This window comes from Thamnophis elegans, chromosome 11, assembly GCF_009769535.1.
Source record: "Thamnophis elegans isolate rThaEle1 chromosome 11, rThaEle1.pri, whole genome shotgun sequence".
NCBI classification, from domain to species: domain Eukaryota; kingdom Metazoa; phylum Chordata; class Lepidosauria; order Squamata; family Colubridae; genus Thamnophis; species Thamnophis elegans.
In genome coordinates, this window is record NC_045551.1 from 39,163,783 (window position 1) to 39,181,140 (window position 17,358).

The 17,358-nt window shown below is 40.4% G+C and overlaps 1 protein-coding gene across 2 annotated transcripts; it reads right to left on the bottom strand.

Moving 5' to 3' along the window:
• Nucleotides 1–3,954: 3,954 nt before the first annotated feature.
• Nucleotides 3,955–16,339, bottom strand: LOC116514740 (coagulation factor VII-like). 2 transcript variants are annotated; one of them, XM_032226423.1, is made up of 8 exons: nt 16,247–16,339; nt 13,512–13,672; nt 9,965–9,989; nt 9,760–9,873; nt 9,134–9,274; nt 7,796–7,899; nt 6,840–6,960; nt 3,955–4,667 (listed from the first exon to the last, which is right to left on the bottom strand). In XM_032226423.1, exons 2-8 carry the CDS (start codon nt 13,569–13,571, stop codon nt 4,126–4,128), a joined length of 1,107 nt encoding a protein of 368 aa, XP_032082314.1. In that variant the 5' UTR covers nt 13,572–13,672; nt 16,247–16,339; the 3' UTR covers nt 3,955–4,125. The 2 variants fall into 2 exon arrangements, with proteins under 2 accessions (XP_032082314.1, XP_032082313.1); XM_032226422.1 differs by lacking the exon at nt 16,247–16,339 and adding an exon at nt 15,783–16,111.
• Nucleotides 16,340–17,358: the final 1,019 nt, after the last annotated feature.

The window sequence follows — 17,358 nt, forward strand, 5'->3', positions numbered from 1 at the left end:
TTACCTAAAATTATACTTCTGCAATATTTGAACATAAGAGAGAATTGCATTTTGTCCCTGTTTCTCTCTTGCACACAGATCTCAAAAAGCAGAAAGTAGAGCACGGTAAGACATGTGTGTCCCCCCCCCAAATCAGATATCTTTATTACAATCTTTGATCAGCCTTCACAATAACAATATAGTACAGTACTTTTACAGTATGGTAAAAAGAGAAATAGAAAAGAGAAGTTAAGAGAAGTTTAACACAACATTTGTGATTGAGAATAGGAAAGAATAGGGCAATAAAATACTGTATTTAATTAAAAGTTTTGGGTAGTTGTAGAACTTGAAGATATTTGGCCACCTGATATGTGAGTGTGAGGTTACCCTTAAAAATGATAATATTTATCTGTGCAGCCTTATTTGGAAATGATTGGAGTGATAAGAACACATCTTGGGGCATCATAGAAAGGACACCATATGAGGAGACAAGTGAGAGTTTCTACTCTGTGGATCCACAAGGGCAAAGTCTCTACAAATAAGGAGTCCCATGAAATCTTCCTGGCAGCTGAGCTAGAGAAGGACATCAAAGCAGGCTGTGGGAAATGCCCATCTATGTTTGCTTAAGGTTAGATTCAGACCTGGGCATTTTACGGCTCCGAACCACATCCAGTCCTTTGACTGTCCCTGCCTGGCCCGCATAAGGTTAATTGAAAATTCAAAATCAAATGTAAATAAGTCAACCACAGGGGCCAGGAGAGGAAGCCAAGTCATTCCCCTGCAGTCATTCCCCTGTGTGTTCAAATGAATCTATTCAGTGGTGGGATTCAAAACTTTTTGCTACTAGTTCGGTGAGTGTGGCTAAGGGGAGGCCATGTGACTGAGTGGGCATAGCCAATGTGACATCACTCATGCCCACGCCCACTCAGGCACATTCCCGCCACCTAGCCACACCCACAGGAAAAGGTAGGAATTTATTTAGGATTTTTTCCCTATCTACCCCTGCCCTCCCTTTGCTAGTCAGCCCTGTTTCCCTACTTCCTCCACCACCACCACCTCTTTGGTTGCTTACCTTCCATGGTGGCTGGTCCAGTGAAGAAGGCAAGCTGACTGGAGTTTTTGGCGGCTCCCAGCCAGCCGCCATTGCTGGGAAGTGACTGGCTGGCAAAGAAGCCTCCCAGCCGCTTCCTCTTTTCATACTGGCTCTCAAAGAGGCCAGCGGCTGACTGCAGACTGCTGAAAAGTCCTCCAGTTGGCAAAAAAGTGGCTGTCCTCACTGCCATCTTCTTTGCACATGCGCATGCCATTGCCTTGCAAGTCCTCTTTGTGCATGCACAAAGAAGATGGCGGTGAGGGCAGTCACTTTTTCACCAACCAGACGACTTTTCAGCGGCCAGCTGCTAGCCTCTTTGAGAGCCGGTATGAAAAGAGCTGTGCAAGCAAGTGGAGACCAGATGAGTGAGGTGAGCACCCAGCGACAGGTTCAGGGGGTGTGGCCAGCCAGCCATCGCTACTGGTTCTCCAAAGTGGGCAAAATTTCTGCCACCGGTTCGGGTGAACTATTTGAAACCAGCTGAAGACCACCTCTGAAGCTATTGCTGTGGCTGCTTTGCTATGCTTACATCTGTCTGACATTGGCTGAAAATTACATACATAGCTGATCCTCTCAAGTCGTCTCCTTCAGTCGGCTGGTGGCTGCTGAAAGGCAAGGAGAGAAAGCTTTTTTCTCAGCCTTTGCAATGCTCTGCCTTGCTTGGAACAGCTTGAAGAATTGAGATGATGGAGTTTGAGGACATCAAATCAGGTTACATTGGTTCAGCCTGCCACAACAGTTCCAGTTTCTCAGGTATCCCTTTGGGAAAATTGATTGCCCACCCCCAGGATAGATTCTCTGCACTAAAGGACTGTCTAACATTTGGCAATGTCATCCACAGGCACCAGTGATAACATTTGATGATCAATGTCCCTGGTTCTCTTTGATTATTGACTTGGCCTTCTCCAGGGTTAATTGGCCTAAGTATTCACAAGAGCAGGCAAGACAATCAGTTAAATGGCTTGCCTCCAGAAGTGTTGGTCCTCCATCACTGACGATTTTTAAGAAGAGATTGGGCAGCCATTTATCTGGAGTAATATAGGGTCTCCTAATTGAGGAGGAAGTTGAACTAGAAGACCTCCAAGATCTGTTCCAACTCTGTTATACTTTTACTGCAAAATTCTGCTGTACAGATATGGTGCTAATGAGATTGGTAATTATAGTAGCAGAAGCATCAGGTCTGTAGAGTCAAATATGGTTCAGAGCAGTTAGCTTATATGGTAGATTAGAAGCTCTCCCTCTGTCCAATTTTGCAAAGTCTTGGTTAGCTTTTCAAAATCTAGTGTGTGTTTCATTTATTAAACCACAAATCCCCAGTGAGACATCAAAGGAGGCTGACAGTTGTTGCATTTTTTAAACGGACAAAATTGTGACACTTGATGGCCAAGCCATTCGAAACACAGGTGACAAAAAAAAACCCCAAACATGAAAATATATAGAGTAATCAGAAACACAATGAATCAAAAATTTAAATATGCTTTTCAGCTCTTAAACAAATATTTTCCATGAAATTTTATGAAATGTATACACAAGTGCCTCTATCACGCCAGAAGTTAATTTATTTTAAATATATTTATTAACTAACTAACTTAAGAAATCAATAAAGTATAAACTCAGTTTAATCAGCGATATAGCAATAAAATATCCATTATTTCAGTATATCTCTAAAAATTAAATGTGCCATTTACAGCAATGGATATAATTTGTGTATTGACAGCATTATGCAAATGGTATGATCAGGTTATCTACATCTTGTGCAAATAATGTGAATAAAGAAACATTTAGAATGCCTTCTCCAAATCCAAGAAATTGGTCCATTACATTGGTGGCTCAGTACTTATAATTAATTGGGAGACACAACGAATAGTAAAAATGATGAATACCAAACAAACTATGTGACTTACCATGTGACCCTTCCTTTGGCCAGGAAAGACTTCCTGTCTGTCCCTTTTCTTCTCAGCATGGTCAACTTTCTGCTCACCCTCTGCAGTCATCTCCTTGTTTCTTTTGAAGCAACCTTCCCAGTATGGCTGATTTCCTGTCTGTTCTTTATATTTATCCCCCTTTTCCTATCGCATCACATCACGTATCAAACAAACTGTTAGGAATATAATTCTAACAGTTGGGTTGGCAATATATAAATCATGCAACAATGTTGTACCTGTTTCTTTAAACATACTGTAAAATGTGATTGGGTGCTGTATTCCTCAATCGGCCATAAGAGGGAGCCAGAATGCCTGTTAGCTCTCTCTCTCTGTTCGTTAGATGCTGGGCTAATCTGATCTGAGTGCCATGAGCTATTGTAAGTTTTGCAATTGTTAGCAAACCTTGATTACTGGACTGATTATGTCAGTGTTTTTCAACCACTGTGCCGTGGCACACTAGTGTGCCGTGACATAGTGTAAGGTGTGCCGTGGGAGAATTACTTTATATATAGTCAATATAGGCACAGAGTTAAATTTTTTTAACATTTTCTAATGGTGGTGTGCCTCGTGATTTTTTTCATGAAAAAAGTGTGCCTTTGCACAAAAAAGGTTGAAAAACACTGGATTATGTTACTGTATTATGTTATTTGGATTATCCCTTTACTGAAAGACATTGATGACTGACTGAATTATCTGTGTATGACTTGGACTGTTTGATGGACTCTGATATCTCTATTTCCATGAAAGTAAAAGCCTATTTAAACTGCAGTGTCTCTGTATGCTGGTTTGTGTGTTCTCCAACACAACTCTCACAATGCTTTGCTGAACGTACTCGCTTTCCCAACAGGGAGTTTACCAAACACAAACAACAAGTATTAGGACAACATTTTTATGACAAAATGTGTCAAGTACTAAATTCAACAAGTTTTGAAGTAATTGAGTACTGAGGCACCACTGTATTGTGAAAGTTTGTAGCATTCAAATTATTTAATGGCAATTAATTGAAGTTTTATTACAGATTTAAAATGTAGAATCTAATTTAAAATATATAGGCTATTTTTAAGCTAAATTCAAATATTAAATATTATGGATTTGGACAATGAAAGGGCAATTTGGAAGCAAAATGTATTAGGAATCCATACGATTATTTAGCCACTGATAGTATTTCATAACTTTTGTATAAACTCCATATGTTCCTATTGCAGCACACCCTTTACCCCAGCTCACAATTCCCGTTAGATACCAAGTATTTTTGTATTCAGTGACATGAGGTCCACCACTGTCACCTTCACAAGAATCTTTACTCCCATCGAGATAACCTGCACAGAACATGTTATTTGTAATATTGAAGTTAGTGTGCCAAACACATTCCTTTTTGTGTATTTTGGGGACTTCCACTCGCATAAGAAGTGCTGAAGTAGCTCCGCCTTCCAAAAGACGCCCCCACCCACTCACTGTGGAGTATTCAACGTAGTTCAATATGTCTGCTGCAAATCGAGGAGGTGGCAAGCAGATGGGCACCACATACTCAGAGAAGTTGACTGGGGCTGATAATCTTAGCAAAGCAATGTCATTGTCAATGGTTTTCCGAGAATACTTTTCATGGATTATTAATTCATCCACTGTTCTTTCTTGTTCGCCTTCATCTCTATGGTTGATATGGTATTCACCTGGGAAAAAAAGCAATACTTGATTTATTTAGAAGATAACAGGCCTTTTCATGGTGCACAAAACCTAACTAATCTCTTCATCTTCTGGAAGTTAATTAATACAAAAATTTTATTTATTTACTTCCTCTTTTACCATAGAAATATTTTATTTCTTTTTTTCTCTCTCTCCATGGAAAGTTTTTTAAATATTTTAGTGCTGGATTACTGCTATTGATAGTGTTTACTGAATCAGGATATTCTTTCTGGAACATAAAATCTGATTTTGAAGATTCATTTTTGAGAACTGTGCAGAACAAAACATTGCTCAGTTCAAAATGGCTGTTTCAAGTGTGGCAAGTTTGAAACATAGCCATATTCCAAAGTTTTGTCTTGACCTTGAAACAAATTGGTACTTTAGTTTTGTTTGCAATGTCTGTTCAAATGAATCTATTCAGTGGTGGGATTCAAAACTTTTTGCTACTGGTTCAGTGACTGTGGCTAGTGGGAGGCCATGTGACTGAGTGGCCATGGCCAATGTGACATCACTCATACCCACACCCACTCAGTCACATTCCCCCCACCTAGCCACACCCACAGGAAAAGGTAGGAATTTATTTAGGATTTTTTCCCTATCTACCCCTTCGCTAGTCGGCCCCGTTTCCCTGCTTCCTCCACCACCACCACCTCTTTGGTTGCTTACCTTCCATGGTGGCTGGTCCAGTGAAGAAGGCAAGCTGACTGGAGTTTTTGGCATCTCCCAGCCAGCCGCCATTGCTGGGAAGTGACTGGCTGGCAAAGAAGCCTTCCAGCCGCTTCCTTTTTTTTGATACTGGCTCTCAAAGAGGCCAGCGGCTGACTGCAGACCGCTGAAAAGTCCTCCGGTTGGCAAAAAAGTGGCTGTCCTCACTGCCATCTTCTTTGCACATGCGCATCCCATTGCCTTGCAAGTCCTCTTTGTGCATGCACAAAGAAGATGGCAGTGAGGGCAGTCACTTTTTCACCAACCAGACGACTTTTCAGCGGCCAGCTGCCAGCCTCTTTGAGAGCTGGTATGAAAAGAGCTGCGCAAGCAAGTGGTGACCAGATGAGTGGGGTGAGCACCCAGCGACAGGTTCAGGGGGTGTGGCCAGCCAGCCATCTCTACTGGTTCTCCGAAGTGGGCAAAATTTCTGCAACCGGTTCGGGTGAACTATTTGAAACCAGCTGAAGACCACCTCTGAATCTATTGCTGTGGCTGCTTTGCTATGCTTACATCTGTCTGACATTGGCTGAAAATTGCATACATAGCTGATCCTCTCATGTGGTGGGACTTAAGCAGAGGTGAGTTCCAGCAGCTGCTACTGCTGGTTCGCTCAGGGGTGCATTGCACATGCTTGATGTGCACTGCGCGCACCTGCATAACACAACTAAAATTACTCTGCACATGAGCAGAAGCAAAAAACAAGATGGTGGCACCTACAGCATTGCTGGGAGAACCGGTTTGGGGGCGTGGCAGGCCTGGGTCATTGCGGGTTCCAGTGATCCAGGCCACCAAGCTATTACCGGTTTGGCTGAACTGGTCCAAACTGGTAGGAACCCATCACTGGACTTAAGGTTTCTACCATTGTTATAAGGCACCTTGGATGCAATCCTAAAACATCTGCATCAGCACTGACAAAATCACCACCAGTCAATCACAAAACGCAGCTTTACTCAGAATAACTTACATTCTGCAATGATACCTTTAATAGAATCAAAAATTCACATCTTGCCTTTCCCAGGTTCTTGGGAAGGACTAATCTAAATATCTGGCTAACTGTGCAATGAATCATAATAATGATATTTAATGTTTATTTTAAAAACCTCATTGCCAGTTTTCCAGGGATTGCAGTGTAGGTAGCGCTTTGAAATTGGTACCACTTTACTTATGTTAGTGACCCTAGGATGAAGAACAAGGGAGAAAAGGAACTTGTTTCAGGTTTCCATTGTTCCTTATTTTGGAATGCTTTTTTTTATTTCAGAATAGAAACTGATCAAATAAGTCACACAGAGCCAAACTGTTCATGTTGACGGCCATTTGTGAAGGAGGAATTGATATGAAAATAGATGTTTAAAGATGTAGGTGAAATTAATGGGACAGACCTTCTTGTGTGGTGCGGTGATTTTCCCTCCTCAATTTCACTGAGTTATAGAAAGTTAACAAAACCATCTTACCAAGTCTTATCCTGAGATTTTGTCGGAGGACATCATGAAAGCAGTGAGCTGCTGAAATGACCCAGGATGGAGCAACCAGAACACCTCCACATTTTTCATTTCCATATTCTGTTATGAGAGCCTAAATATTTGATAATCAAATTATACGGTTTAGTTGCATGTTATGGAGCAGTAATCTTGCTGGCATCATCCAGGCCAGAGCACAGATGGGCAAGCATTTTGGGGTTAAGGGCTTTTTTTGTGTGGCGTGCAATTTTGTGTGGTGTGCCAAGGGCTGCACTCAAAAAAGGGACAATGGCAGAAAAGGCAGGAAAAGGAAAGGCAGGGGTGAACCAGTAGCTAATGTTATGGCCAGTTCAGAGAACCTCCCAAACCTGGCTGGCCCTGCACATCCCATCTAATCCCTTCCCTTCCCAGGAGTCTCCATGCAGTCCATTTTGGATGTGAGGTAAGTGTAGGGACCATGTAGAGGCTCATGGAGAGGGGAAAAACGGGCCTTCTGGAAATTCTAGAAGCCTCCAGAGCCGGGGGAGGCAGTTTTCGCCCTCCCAGAAGGCTCAAGGAAAGCCTCCGGAGCCCTGGGAAGGCAAACCCCACCCCCTCAGCTGTGGTGCAAGAGGCTAACTAGGCCACGCCCACCATAGCCATACACACTCAGCACCCAGGAAGAGAACCAGTTGCTGAAATCTTTGAAGCCCACCCTTGAGTAAAGGCCTCTTATCTATCACAACATTCTGCATAGTTTCAGTAATTTGTAAATCTGTTTTTGTGCACTATAGTCAATTTATTAGTTTTGAAACTAGTGATCTGACCTACATTTTCCTAATGTACCTTCCAAAGTACAATGAAAGTGGGTGACTGCCTATACAAATGTGAATGATTCAACTTATTGTAATTTAAAGTGTATTAAATTCTGACAAGCACTTACTGTGTATTAAATTCTGACAAGCACTTACTTGCCATGGACATTCGCCTGGAGGACAGTCATAACCACCTATGATTCTTCCTTGTGGATTTGGCCTTTTTGCCAGAAGAGGTATTTTCCCACAGGGATAATCAACTATAATATTACAGTCAGAATAGTATTTCAAAACCACGTTAAATATTTTCAAGCAAATCAATAAGATTTTGAACTATAGTAATGTGAAAGCTTTTAAAAGTCAAAATATACAGACTTCTTTATTTACACAGGTATTCACCCATATGCATTCATACACACACACATAGGCATAAACGCAAACACACAGCAAAAGCTCTATGTCTGTAGCCCCACTCGACATAAATATTGCCGTATTTCACATATAATAATAACATCTATTTGCTGTTCGCCTTCTATAATTTCATGTTCTTAAGAGTGTTCAACATGAGTGTGCACATGTGAATTGTTCTCTTTTCTTTTCTGTCAAATTAAAAATCAATGTGAAGTATACATTGATAATTATTAAAATTAATGATAGCCAATGGTGAATTTCTCCTTTTCCTTCTTCTGAAACAGGTTTGAGATTTCCAGGTTAGATGAAAACATCTGAAAGTGAAATAAACCCCTGAGATATGAACTTCCCCAAACAAGGCTCTTTCTTGTAGAGGGGGAAATGAATTGCAATTCCCAGCAATGCTACTGGTTGGTACAATTGAGGAGCAAGTAAAGTTGTTTACAATAAAATCAAGGCATGTCTCTTAGGAATCCAACGATTTATCGTCCTTTAGGATTGGACCCCAAGAAGGCATCATGCTTTTGTTTAAAGACAACTGTCTTCACTGTAGAAAGGTCTTATTCTCACCCACCACCACCCTCTCCACCCAATTTTGCCTCATGCAGGCAGAAACACAACTTAATCCCTGGCATCCCCTGGTTGGTGAAAGATGCCTACCTGAAACCATGAAGAATGAGAGCATGGTATGGCATGAAGTATTTCCCTCCCAGTGCAAATAGATGTCTTAACAGTGAGCCCTGGCCAAGGGTTTGAATGTCAGCTCAACAGCTGACATTCAAACCTACTTTCCATCTTGAGATCAGTATTTCAATACAGAGACTGATAAAATTAGAACAGGTTGGAAGGCTGACTACTTAATTCATTCTAGCATTGGGACCATTATATGTCAATTAATAGTAAAAAGTTGTAGTTGTATGTCAATTAATAGTAAAAAGGCATCATCTATACCAGTGTTTCTCCACCTTAGTAACTTTAAGGTGCATGGAATTTAATGCTGCCAAGATTGACAAACACTGGTTTATGCTCTGGCATCTCTCTGGAAAGGAATATCCGCACAATGGTGTGATGGCTCATTCTTACCTTCTGCAATGCAGGACACTTGATCACTTCCTAGCCTGTATCCATCTGCACAAAAGCATTGTCTTAATGTGGTTGGGGAATCTACACAAAACTGCTCACAATTGCCATTTTTAAAGAAGCATTTCAGCTTGCTTTCTGGTCCTAAATATAGAGAAGAAGATGTGAATTAACATTTTCCTGATTTGGATAGGAAAGTGTTGTGGGGTAGTGTTACCGCTGGCAAAGAAGGCTAAAAAGTCAGATTCTGGAACAGGACTTTCCATATTCTATATTCTAAGGAAGAATGGAAGAACAGAGTTAATTGGGATTGGTATTCATAGAGCTCCCTTAGAAGTAAGGGATACTGCTTGCTAATGAGTTTGCATCACCTTTGTTTTGGAGTGCATAGCTCTGCAAATCTGCATAAGCACAGGTCTCCAACAGGACTCAAAAGTAAAATGATCTGAAGATTATGGTGTTATGAAAAAAAGACATTTCAGGTCTTAAAACCTGGATATCCCCACTGCAGCTTTAAAATATTCTGATATCTGGATTTTTTAATGAATGGCTGAGAGAATATGGAATAAGGACCAATCTTCAGGGGCAGAACACTTATATTATTTTTTCCCAAGTTAGTAAGCATTTACCTATTTCACAATTTCTGCCTTCATGTTCTGGAGGACAAATGCAAATGTAGTCTTGATACTCGTCAACACAGGTCCCAGCATTCTGGCAAGGGTTGGACTCACACTGATCAGGATCTATCAAAATAAGCACTCAACATTAGCACACATTTTAGGAAGGCATTTGTGGCAGAATGGGCTAATTGGTGTTCAGATGAATAACTCTTACCTGTATAGATTGCCCAGAATTCTTTCTAGGAAGAAGGAAAAATATAAAGCAAAATTATACAACATTAATGTTATTACTTTCACTAGAAAATTAATACCTGTATCAATCTTAACCAAACTAATATTCTGTAGGTGTTCTGCACTACAATTGCTACGATACTTAGTGATTATTATTATCTGACAGTGATGAGTAGAGTAATCCAAAATAAGTGGAAAGGGTCAATACAAAGAAAATTCATCAACACAGAAACAAGATTTCTAAGTTATCAGCTTCAGGTTCTAATAAACAGAAACGGTAATTCTTTCATCACTAATTCTCATAATCAAGTGTAGCTCTTAAACATTTTTAGGTTTATTATTAATTAGAAATGTTTTGGGGATCCTTGACACATTCCATTCATGTATTCAACCATTTATCCTGAAGTAAATTAAAAGCAAAGGAATTATATTGTTCCATTGCTTACGGTGGCTTTAGCTTCCATGATCTGCATTCTTATGGTCAATAAAAGAGAATGCTGGGATTTGTAGTTTAACAGCCTCTAGGAAGAGAGATTGTATCTAAAGCTAGTTTAGTAAAAATTCCATATACTGTATATCTGATGGAATTACAACTCCCTATCACACAGATTCAGGGGTGGGTTTCTGCTGGTTCTAACCTCTTCGGTAGAAGAGGTTCCACAAATTTACCGAACCGGTTAGAAGAGGTTCATCATGGAGCGCCTGCCCAGCCTCCTTGCTCACTTCCCCCACCTGTTCTGTTGCCGTTCGTGGGTGGTAGCTTGTGCGGTGCAGCTGGTCTCCTAGGACCACCCTGAACTTCCCTAGGAGGCGTGGTCACCAACAAAGTATGGGGGCATTCCAGGGCATCCACCCCCCCACTGGTTCCCCACCTCCCTTCCCGGCAAAGTTTACCAAGGTGTGGTTTTCCTCCCATCCCTTGTGCCCGGCTCCCGCTGAGCTCCAATAAGGAGAAGAGCCTTTGGGGAGTGAAGAGGAAGAGGAGGGAGGAGGAGGAGACACGCACGGGGCCGTGCCAGCTGGGCAACCAGCAACCAGCAGAGGCAGGAAGGTTCTCAGGAGCACTGAGAACCTTCCTGCCTCCACTGGACTTCGCACTCTTCTCTGCGCACTCCTCATGACTCCAATAGATGTCCAGAAGTGGCTTTTGGAGCTAATGGGGCTTGGGTGTCCAGCCCCACAGCCCCCGCCGCTTCTGGACGTCTATTGCAGTTGCGAGAAACCGAGGAGAGTGCGGAGAAGAGTGCAAAGTGAGTGAAGACTTTTTCCGGATTGCTGGTGGTGGAGGTGCAGGCCCGTCACCCCGTGCTGAGCAAAGCAACTCTGGGGAAGTCCTTTGTGCTGGCCAGAAAAGGCCTTCACTCCCTCCCTCTTGCAGTATGCCCCAATGCGAAAAACGCCAAGATCGGCACACTTGGGGCTGCTGCTGCGATGTCCAGGGAGGCTAAAACCAAGCAGCATGCCTCTCCCACATGTAATGTGATATTCTGCAAGGACTGGGAAATCTCTCATGCAGTCTCTGAACAAGAAAAATGTATTTGCATGTTAATGGGGGAAACAGGTGGGCTAATTATAATCTTAAACTATTTTTGGCTTACTATACAGATAATTTAGTGCAAAGCCATGCACAACAATATTATATTTCTGTGGTTTTATCTTCCTTGGTTGGTTTTGGGGAGAGCTATGGAAAGCTAAAACAAATGCTGTGTAACAAGGAAGTGTGAAACATTCCTTTTGAAACAAGAACATGCTTGTAGATGTGTGTTTAATTTTAAGATTTGAAATGAAAAGGTTTGAAATTAAAGGAGTAATGGTGTTGAGGGAGAATAAACATAAATCAGGGCAGGGAAGGGAAGGAATGCTATCTAGTTCTTGTTAAAGTACAATTTATTTCATTAACATTCTTTAAACCTGCTTTACCTCCATGGTACTTTAGATTACTTTAGGTGACTTGGATATTTCTCTTAGGATAATCTGAACAACTGTTTTTTTCCCCTTCTAAAGAAGTTAACTAGGAGATCCTAGGCTACGCTGGACTCAAACAGCACTGGCTAAAACAACATTGGGCCTCTGCACAAGTGTCATTTGCTTGTTTGAGCCAGTCAATGTTCTCTTCAGCCAATATTCTGCCAAAACCAAGGCACAGTTGGTATCCCACTCTTTCACCAAAACAAGGTGTCATAATTTGACAAACATGGAAGCTTTGGTTCTGAAAAAAAAGAAGAATCTGAAAAACAGGAAGATGGGTGAGATGGAACTCCTACCAATCGTAGCTCCCAGCCTGCAGCTGTTGGGGAATTGTTGTTGCTTCTGGACTGAAAACATAGCCGAATTAATCATTCTAGTTTTCAATGAACATTTGAAGTCCCACTTTGCTGTGATATCATACAGGGGTTATCACTTGGCATTATAGAGTCCCTTTCCGAGGGAGATGGGTAGTTAAGAAGTACAAAATATAAACAAACAAACAAACAACCTTGAGCATAAAATGGGCTTTAGTCTGTCTTATTGAAATTTGCTTTGAGATCATATGGACTAACTAACAAGCTGTATGCAGATACTGGTTCAGGCTTTGCATTCTCCTGATACTTTAGATTTTAAAAAAATAATGGTTCCTCCCTGCCCCAACTCTATCCTAAAAGTATATATTTAAAATAATCTGCCTGGATAATACTCAGAAGTACTTTGGCGAATAAAAGTTCTACCCTCTTCCTTTTCTACATATTTCCTTTTCTGGGCATGAATCAAGATATGACCCAGAAGAAGGGCACGTCTGGTGGGATAAGGAGGTTACAGACCAAAAAAGGTGAGAACTCTATTAGGGATTCACATAAAGAACCAAAAAACATATTTGGAAGAAAGAAGCATGTAATTGTAAGAGACTACAATTTGGGTGATCCAGCTTTCCCCATTCTTTGATGTCATCATGAATGAATTCTTGCAAAATGTGATAGTCTAATTTAGATTTTATATAGCTGCTACTCAGCTATGTGAGATCTGATGAGTGGTTTAGGACTTGTTTGTGAGAACTTTTACAATAATATGTCATAGTACGTAGTGCTCATTTATTTATTTATTATTAATTAGACTTATATACCGCTTCATAGGGCTTTCAGCCCTCTCTAAGCGGTTTACAGATTTTTTTAGCAAATTGAGTCAGCAACTTGCCCCCACAGTCTGGGTCCTCATTTCACCCACCTCGGAAGGATGGAAGACTGAGTCGACCTTGAGCCGGTGAGATTTGAACCGCTGAACTGCAGATAATAGTCAGCTGAAGTGGCCTGCAGTACTGCACCCTAACCACTGCGCCACCTCGGCTCTATTTAGTATTCTGAATGGAATGTCTTTAACAGTATTCCTAGCATGTCCTATTTTTGGCTCATTTATACTCTTTATAACAACAACAGACTTATTGACAAAGTTATCAACTGCTAGCACTTCAGATAGGCAAGTATCACTGAAATTGAAAGTTTATTAGAAATAACAGGTTAGCAGAATAGTCAATTTGACCACAATAATTTGTTACTTACAGTCCTCAAATCATCTTGGAAGATTTCTCTTGCTTCCTCCCACGAACATTTTTCTTCCATGCATTCCCGCTCAAGTGATCCTGTTTTAAGCTCCTCTAAGAAATAATTGGCTCTCCTAGCTCTTTGTAAGATGTTGCTGGCTTCCTTGTGCCTTATGAAAACTTAAAAACAGAAACAATGAGCCAGCTGTATTCATCAGACTGAAGTGAAACACCATCCACTAGAAATCACATACCCTATCTTAAATTTCAGTGGGCACTGAAAAATGTTTCCCATTTGAAAAAAAATTCAACATTTATTCCCATCATTTCAGTGAAGGTAAAGGTTGCCCTCACACATATGTGCTAGTCGTTCCCAACTCTAGGAGACAGTGCTCATCTCCGTTTCAAAGTCAAAGAGCCAGCGTTGTCCAAAGATGTCTCCATGGTCATGTGGCCGACATGACTAAATGCCGAAGGCACACAGAACACTGTTACTTTCCCACCAAAGTGGTCCCTATTTTCCTACTTACATTTTTTACGTGCCTTTGAACTGCCAGGTTGGCATAAGCTGGGACAAGTAGTGGGAGCTCACTCCATTATGTGGCACTAGGGATTTGAACCACTAAACTGCTGACCTTTTTGATAACAAGCTCAGGGTCTTAGCCACCGCATCCTACTGGGAATCATTTCAGTACTAGATATCAATTCAGTGTCCCCTAATACTGCTTCTCTGCATCATTTCCCCTTCTTAACCTCCCTTTCCCCTGAAGGCAGTAGCAATTTCCATGACCCCTGTCTTCTGTCTACTTTTTAACAGTAAAGTTATACTACACAACACATAGTGACTATTACCAATCAGATTAAATGGCAGTGAGGTAGTAGTCATTGGGATTAGCTCTAGCAGTAATTCTCAATTTTAAAAAATCCTTTCTTGTCTGGATGGTCAGGTTTTCCTTGATCCTATGAAGTGTCTGAATAGCATAGAGTTAGGTCAGTTTTTAGGCAATCCCAGTGTATGGGAAAAAAGTTCTTTTAAAACAGGAAGCTTTTCTCTCTTTTCATAGGACTGAGCTAATTCTCTATCTTGCATCATATTTCAAAACAATTTATGATTATAACATCCAGGAGTGCTCAATAAATACAAATTGAAATCTCTCTTGTATTTACTGAAGCAATTATTTATTTTGTAGGAACACTAGCTATGAAAAGGAATGCATGTATCCTCTGTACTAGCATTTAAAAAGTCTTTTCAATATTTTTCCCACAATTTTATGATTTAAATTTTCTACTTCAAGGACTGAAAAATCGAGGAACCACCCTTCTGGACCAGGCCAAAGCTCATCATAGACTAGCATTTTCTTTCTCACTGTGCCCAATCAGAAGCCTCTTGGGTGCTCATAAGTAGGAGACAGAGACATTGCCTTTCCCCACTGATGTTGCTTTGCAACTGATATTTGAAGGCATGTTGGCCCAATCAAGAGGTGACACTGACATTTCAAATCTAGTAGCCCCTGATAATCCTGTCCTCCATTATTTCCTTGATTCAAAGACCAATAGGCACAATTGCAGTAGAGGTGTATTTTTAAACTCTCTGAAGGAAGCATACAACAGTTTAAAAAAGAATTTGTTATTAATATTTTATTGTATTTTACATTTACTAACTGGGAACTAAGATGGAATGAAAAGTGGACCAAATGCTTCATTTGTTGCATTTTGGCTTATATTATTGTTTAAATTTTCCTGATAACTTTGAATATTGAACTAGCATTGTACACAGTTTAAATGATGAAGAATGAGACTTGGTCTTAATTTGTGATTTTAAAATGAAACAATGAATCCACAGCTAGGGTTGTATCATTATTTTGATGCAAAAGAATAAAACCACAGCATGTTTACCTTAAATCCCCTCCTTGAAAAGGAATACTGAAAAGAGAGTTTTTAGTCCACTGTCTTTTTTTATAATACTTCACAAGTTGATTACAAAAAAATTAAACTATAAAATGCTAAATATTTAAATACATTGTATAACGTTTCTGTTCAGATGTCTTTCCTCATACTAGTCTCTGCAATATGCAACAATCAGAAATGTTTCAAGAATGCTTCAACCTGTTAAGTTTTTATCTTCTTAGAATGTTTATTGCTGACTTACGATGCATTAAAATCTGGTTTATTAAAATCTTAGCTATAGGTTTTCCAAGACATTAAACACTATGTCATAAAAGTTGAATTATAGAAAACAAGGAAAGCATTTAATTCATGACCACAACAAACATTTTCAGATGTGTCGTACCTGAAGTGCTTGTAATGAGAGATGCAAGCAAAAGAAGGCAAAGCAAAACACTGAAGTGACAGGAAATCATGATGAAACCAAAATGTTGTGTCCAAAGAGTGTACCGATATTTCAGCAAGGACTCTGAGAGCAAAGTTCTCTGTTTCAACGCTTTGGTTGGAGGAGGGGTGTAGGAGAGAGAGCTTCAAAAACCTTAACACTGGCTCTGACACACCAGATAGGCCAATAGAAGGGGATGGGTGGAAAAAACTCAGGTTTTAAATTCCGGTAGACTCAAAACAGGCAGGATTTATTTTACATAAACCAGTAGATAAAATCAAATGCAAGAAAGCTTGAAGCCATCAGAACAGACAGGTCAAATAGTAACGATGAAATTTAGAAGACTGTCAGCTCTGGCAAGCCTACAGGCCCGGAACTGCCATTAGGATGGGAGAAGGCGTGAGAGCCTCGGGAATCATGCTTACCAGCTGGGGATCTCCCTCCTCTACAAGCAATCCAGATGAGAACACTTCATAACTCTCTGTGACTGATTGCCGGGTGGTTTTCACTCTGGGTCACGAGGTGATGGGTGTGCACAGGGGTGGGGTTTATCACATAAAATATAAAAGGGGAGCACCAAATGTCAGCTCTGACAATTTATTCATTGCCTTAGTGCTTTGTTGGTCAGTTTGTGACAGAAGAGTTCAACTGCATTTTCAAGCTGTAACTGAGTTTGGCTGTTTTCCTTAACCTGATGAAGACTTAATATTTAATGATAAAAGGGCAAAACCTGGAGAGCTAATAGGGCAGGGTGATCAAAGGAGGTGTTGCGATATTCATAAAAAAAGTCAGTGTTTTGCGTATGTCATGGTGGCTGCCATTTTTACTTTTTTGGCCATTTCATTTTATGTGTACTTTCATGACTTGCAAACACCCCTAAAGAGGGAGTTCTGAACCTCAAAGAATCCTAACTCCCTATTTGGTGATTCTGATATTGTTCCGATTTATTTCATGTATAGCTACAGTTCAATTTGATTTCTCTGGCACACGTTTGTTAGTTTATAACACTCAACACATCTTGAATACCTCATTCGAGGTTTTTTTAATGTAAAATAGGCATTAATTTCTTCATTAAGTGGTAGAAGTCTGGCCAATGAGCATAATAAAGAATCTATTTTGTCACCCATTGCCGACTGAAATATTACTTGAGATATTACAGATGTGTCCCCCATGTGAAATATCAATACTGGTGGTCAGAGAGGCCCAGAGTCACCAATGAGTTCCGTGGTTGAACAAGAAGTTGATCACTGTATTTTTCCTTCAAGCTTATATTCAAATTTTTATTTTTATAAGTGCTGACTAGTGACAAAATTCTTGTTAAATGTTCTGGCTTGTAAGTATTATTTTCACTCATTTGGAACAAAACTCTAGCTTAAAAGGAGAACTAGAACATGAAATATGGAAAAACCAAACATTGAAGCACAATGTTCAATTACTCAAAATCAGAAACTGCGTGTGCTGCAAGGAAGTGTTGTTAAGAGAGAGATAGAGTAACTGCTTAGTTAAATCCTAACAGCAGATTGGTAAACCAGGTACC

What these genes read in the sequence shown, in the direction of transcription:
- LOC116514740 (XM_032226422.1), bottom strand. Translation starts at nt 15,852, where the DNA reads ATGATTTCCTGTCACTTCAGTGTTTTGCTTTGCCTTCTTTTGCTTGCA. An exon ending in TCTCATTACAAGCACTTCAG is followed by an intron (nt 13,673 to 15,782) that starts GTACGACACATC and finishes TCTGTTTTTAAG; the next exon opens with TTTTCATAAGGCACAAGGAA. An exon ending in ATTCTGGGCAATCTATACAG is followed by an intron (nt 9,874 to 9,964) that starts GTAAGAGTTATT and finishes TTATTTTGATAG; the next exon opens with ATCCTGATCAGTGTGAGTCC.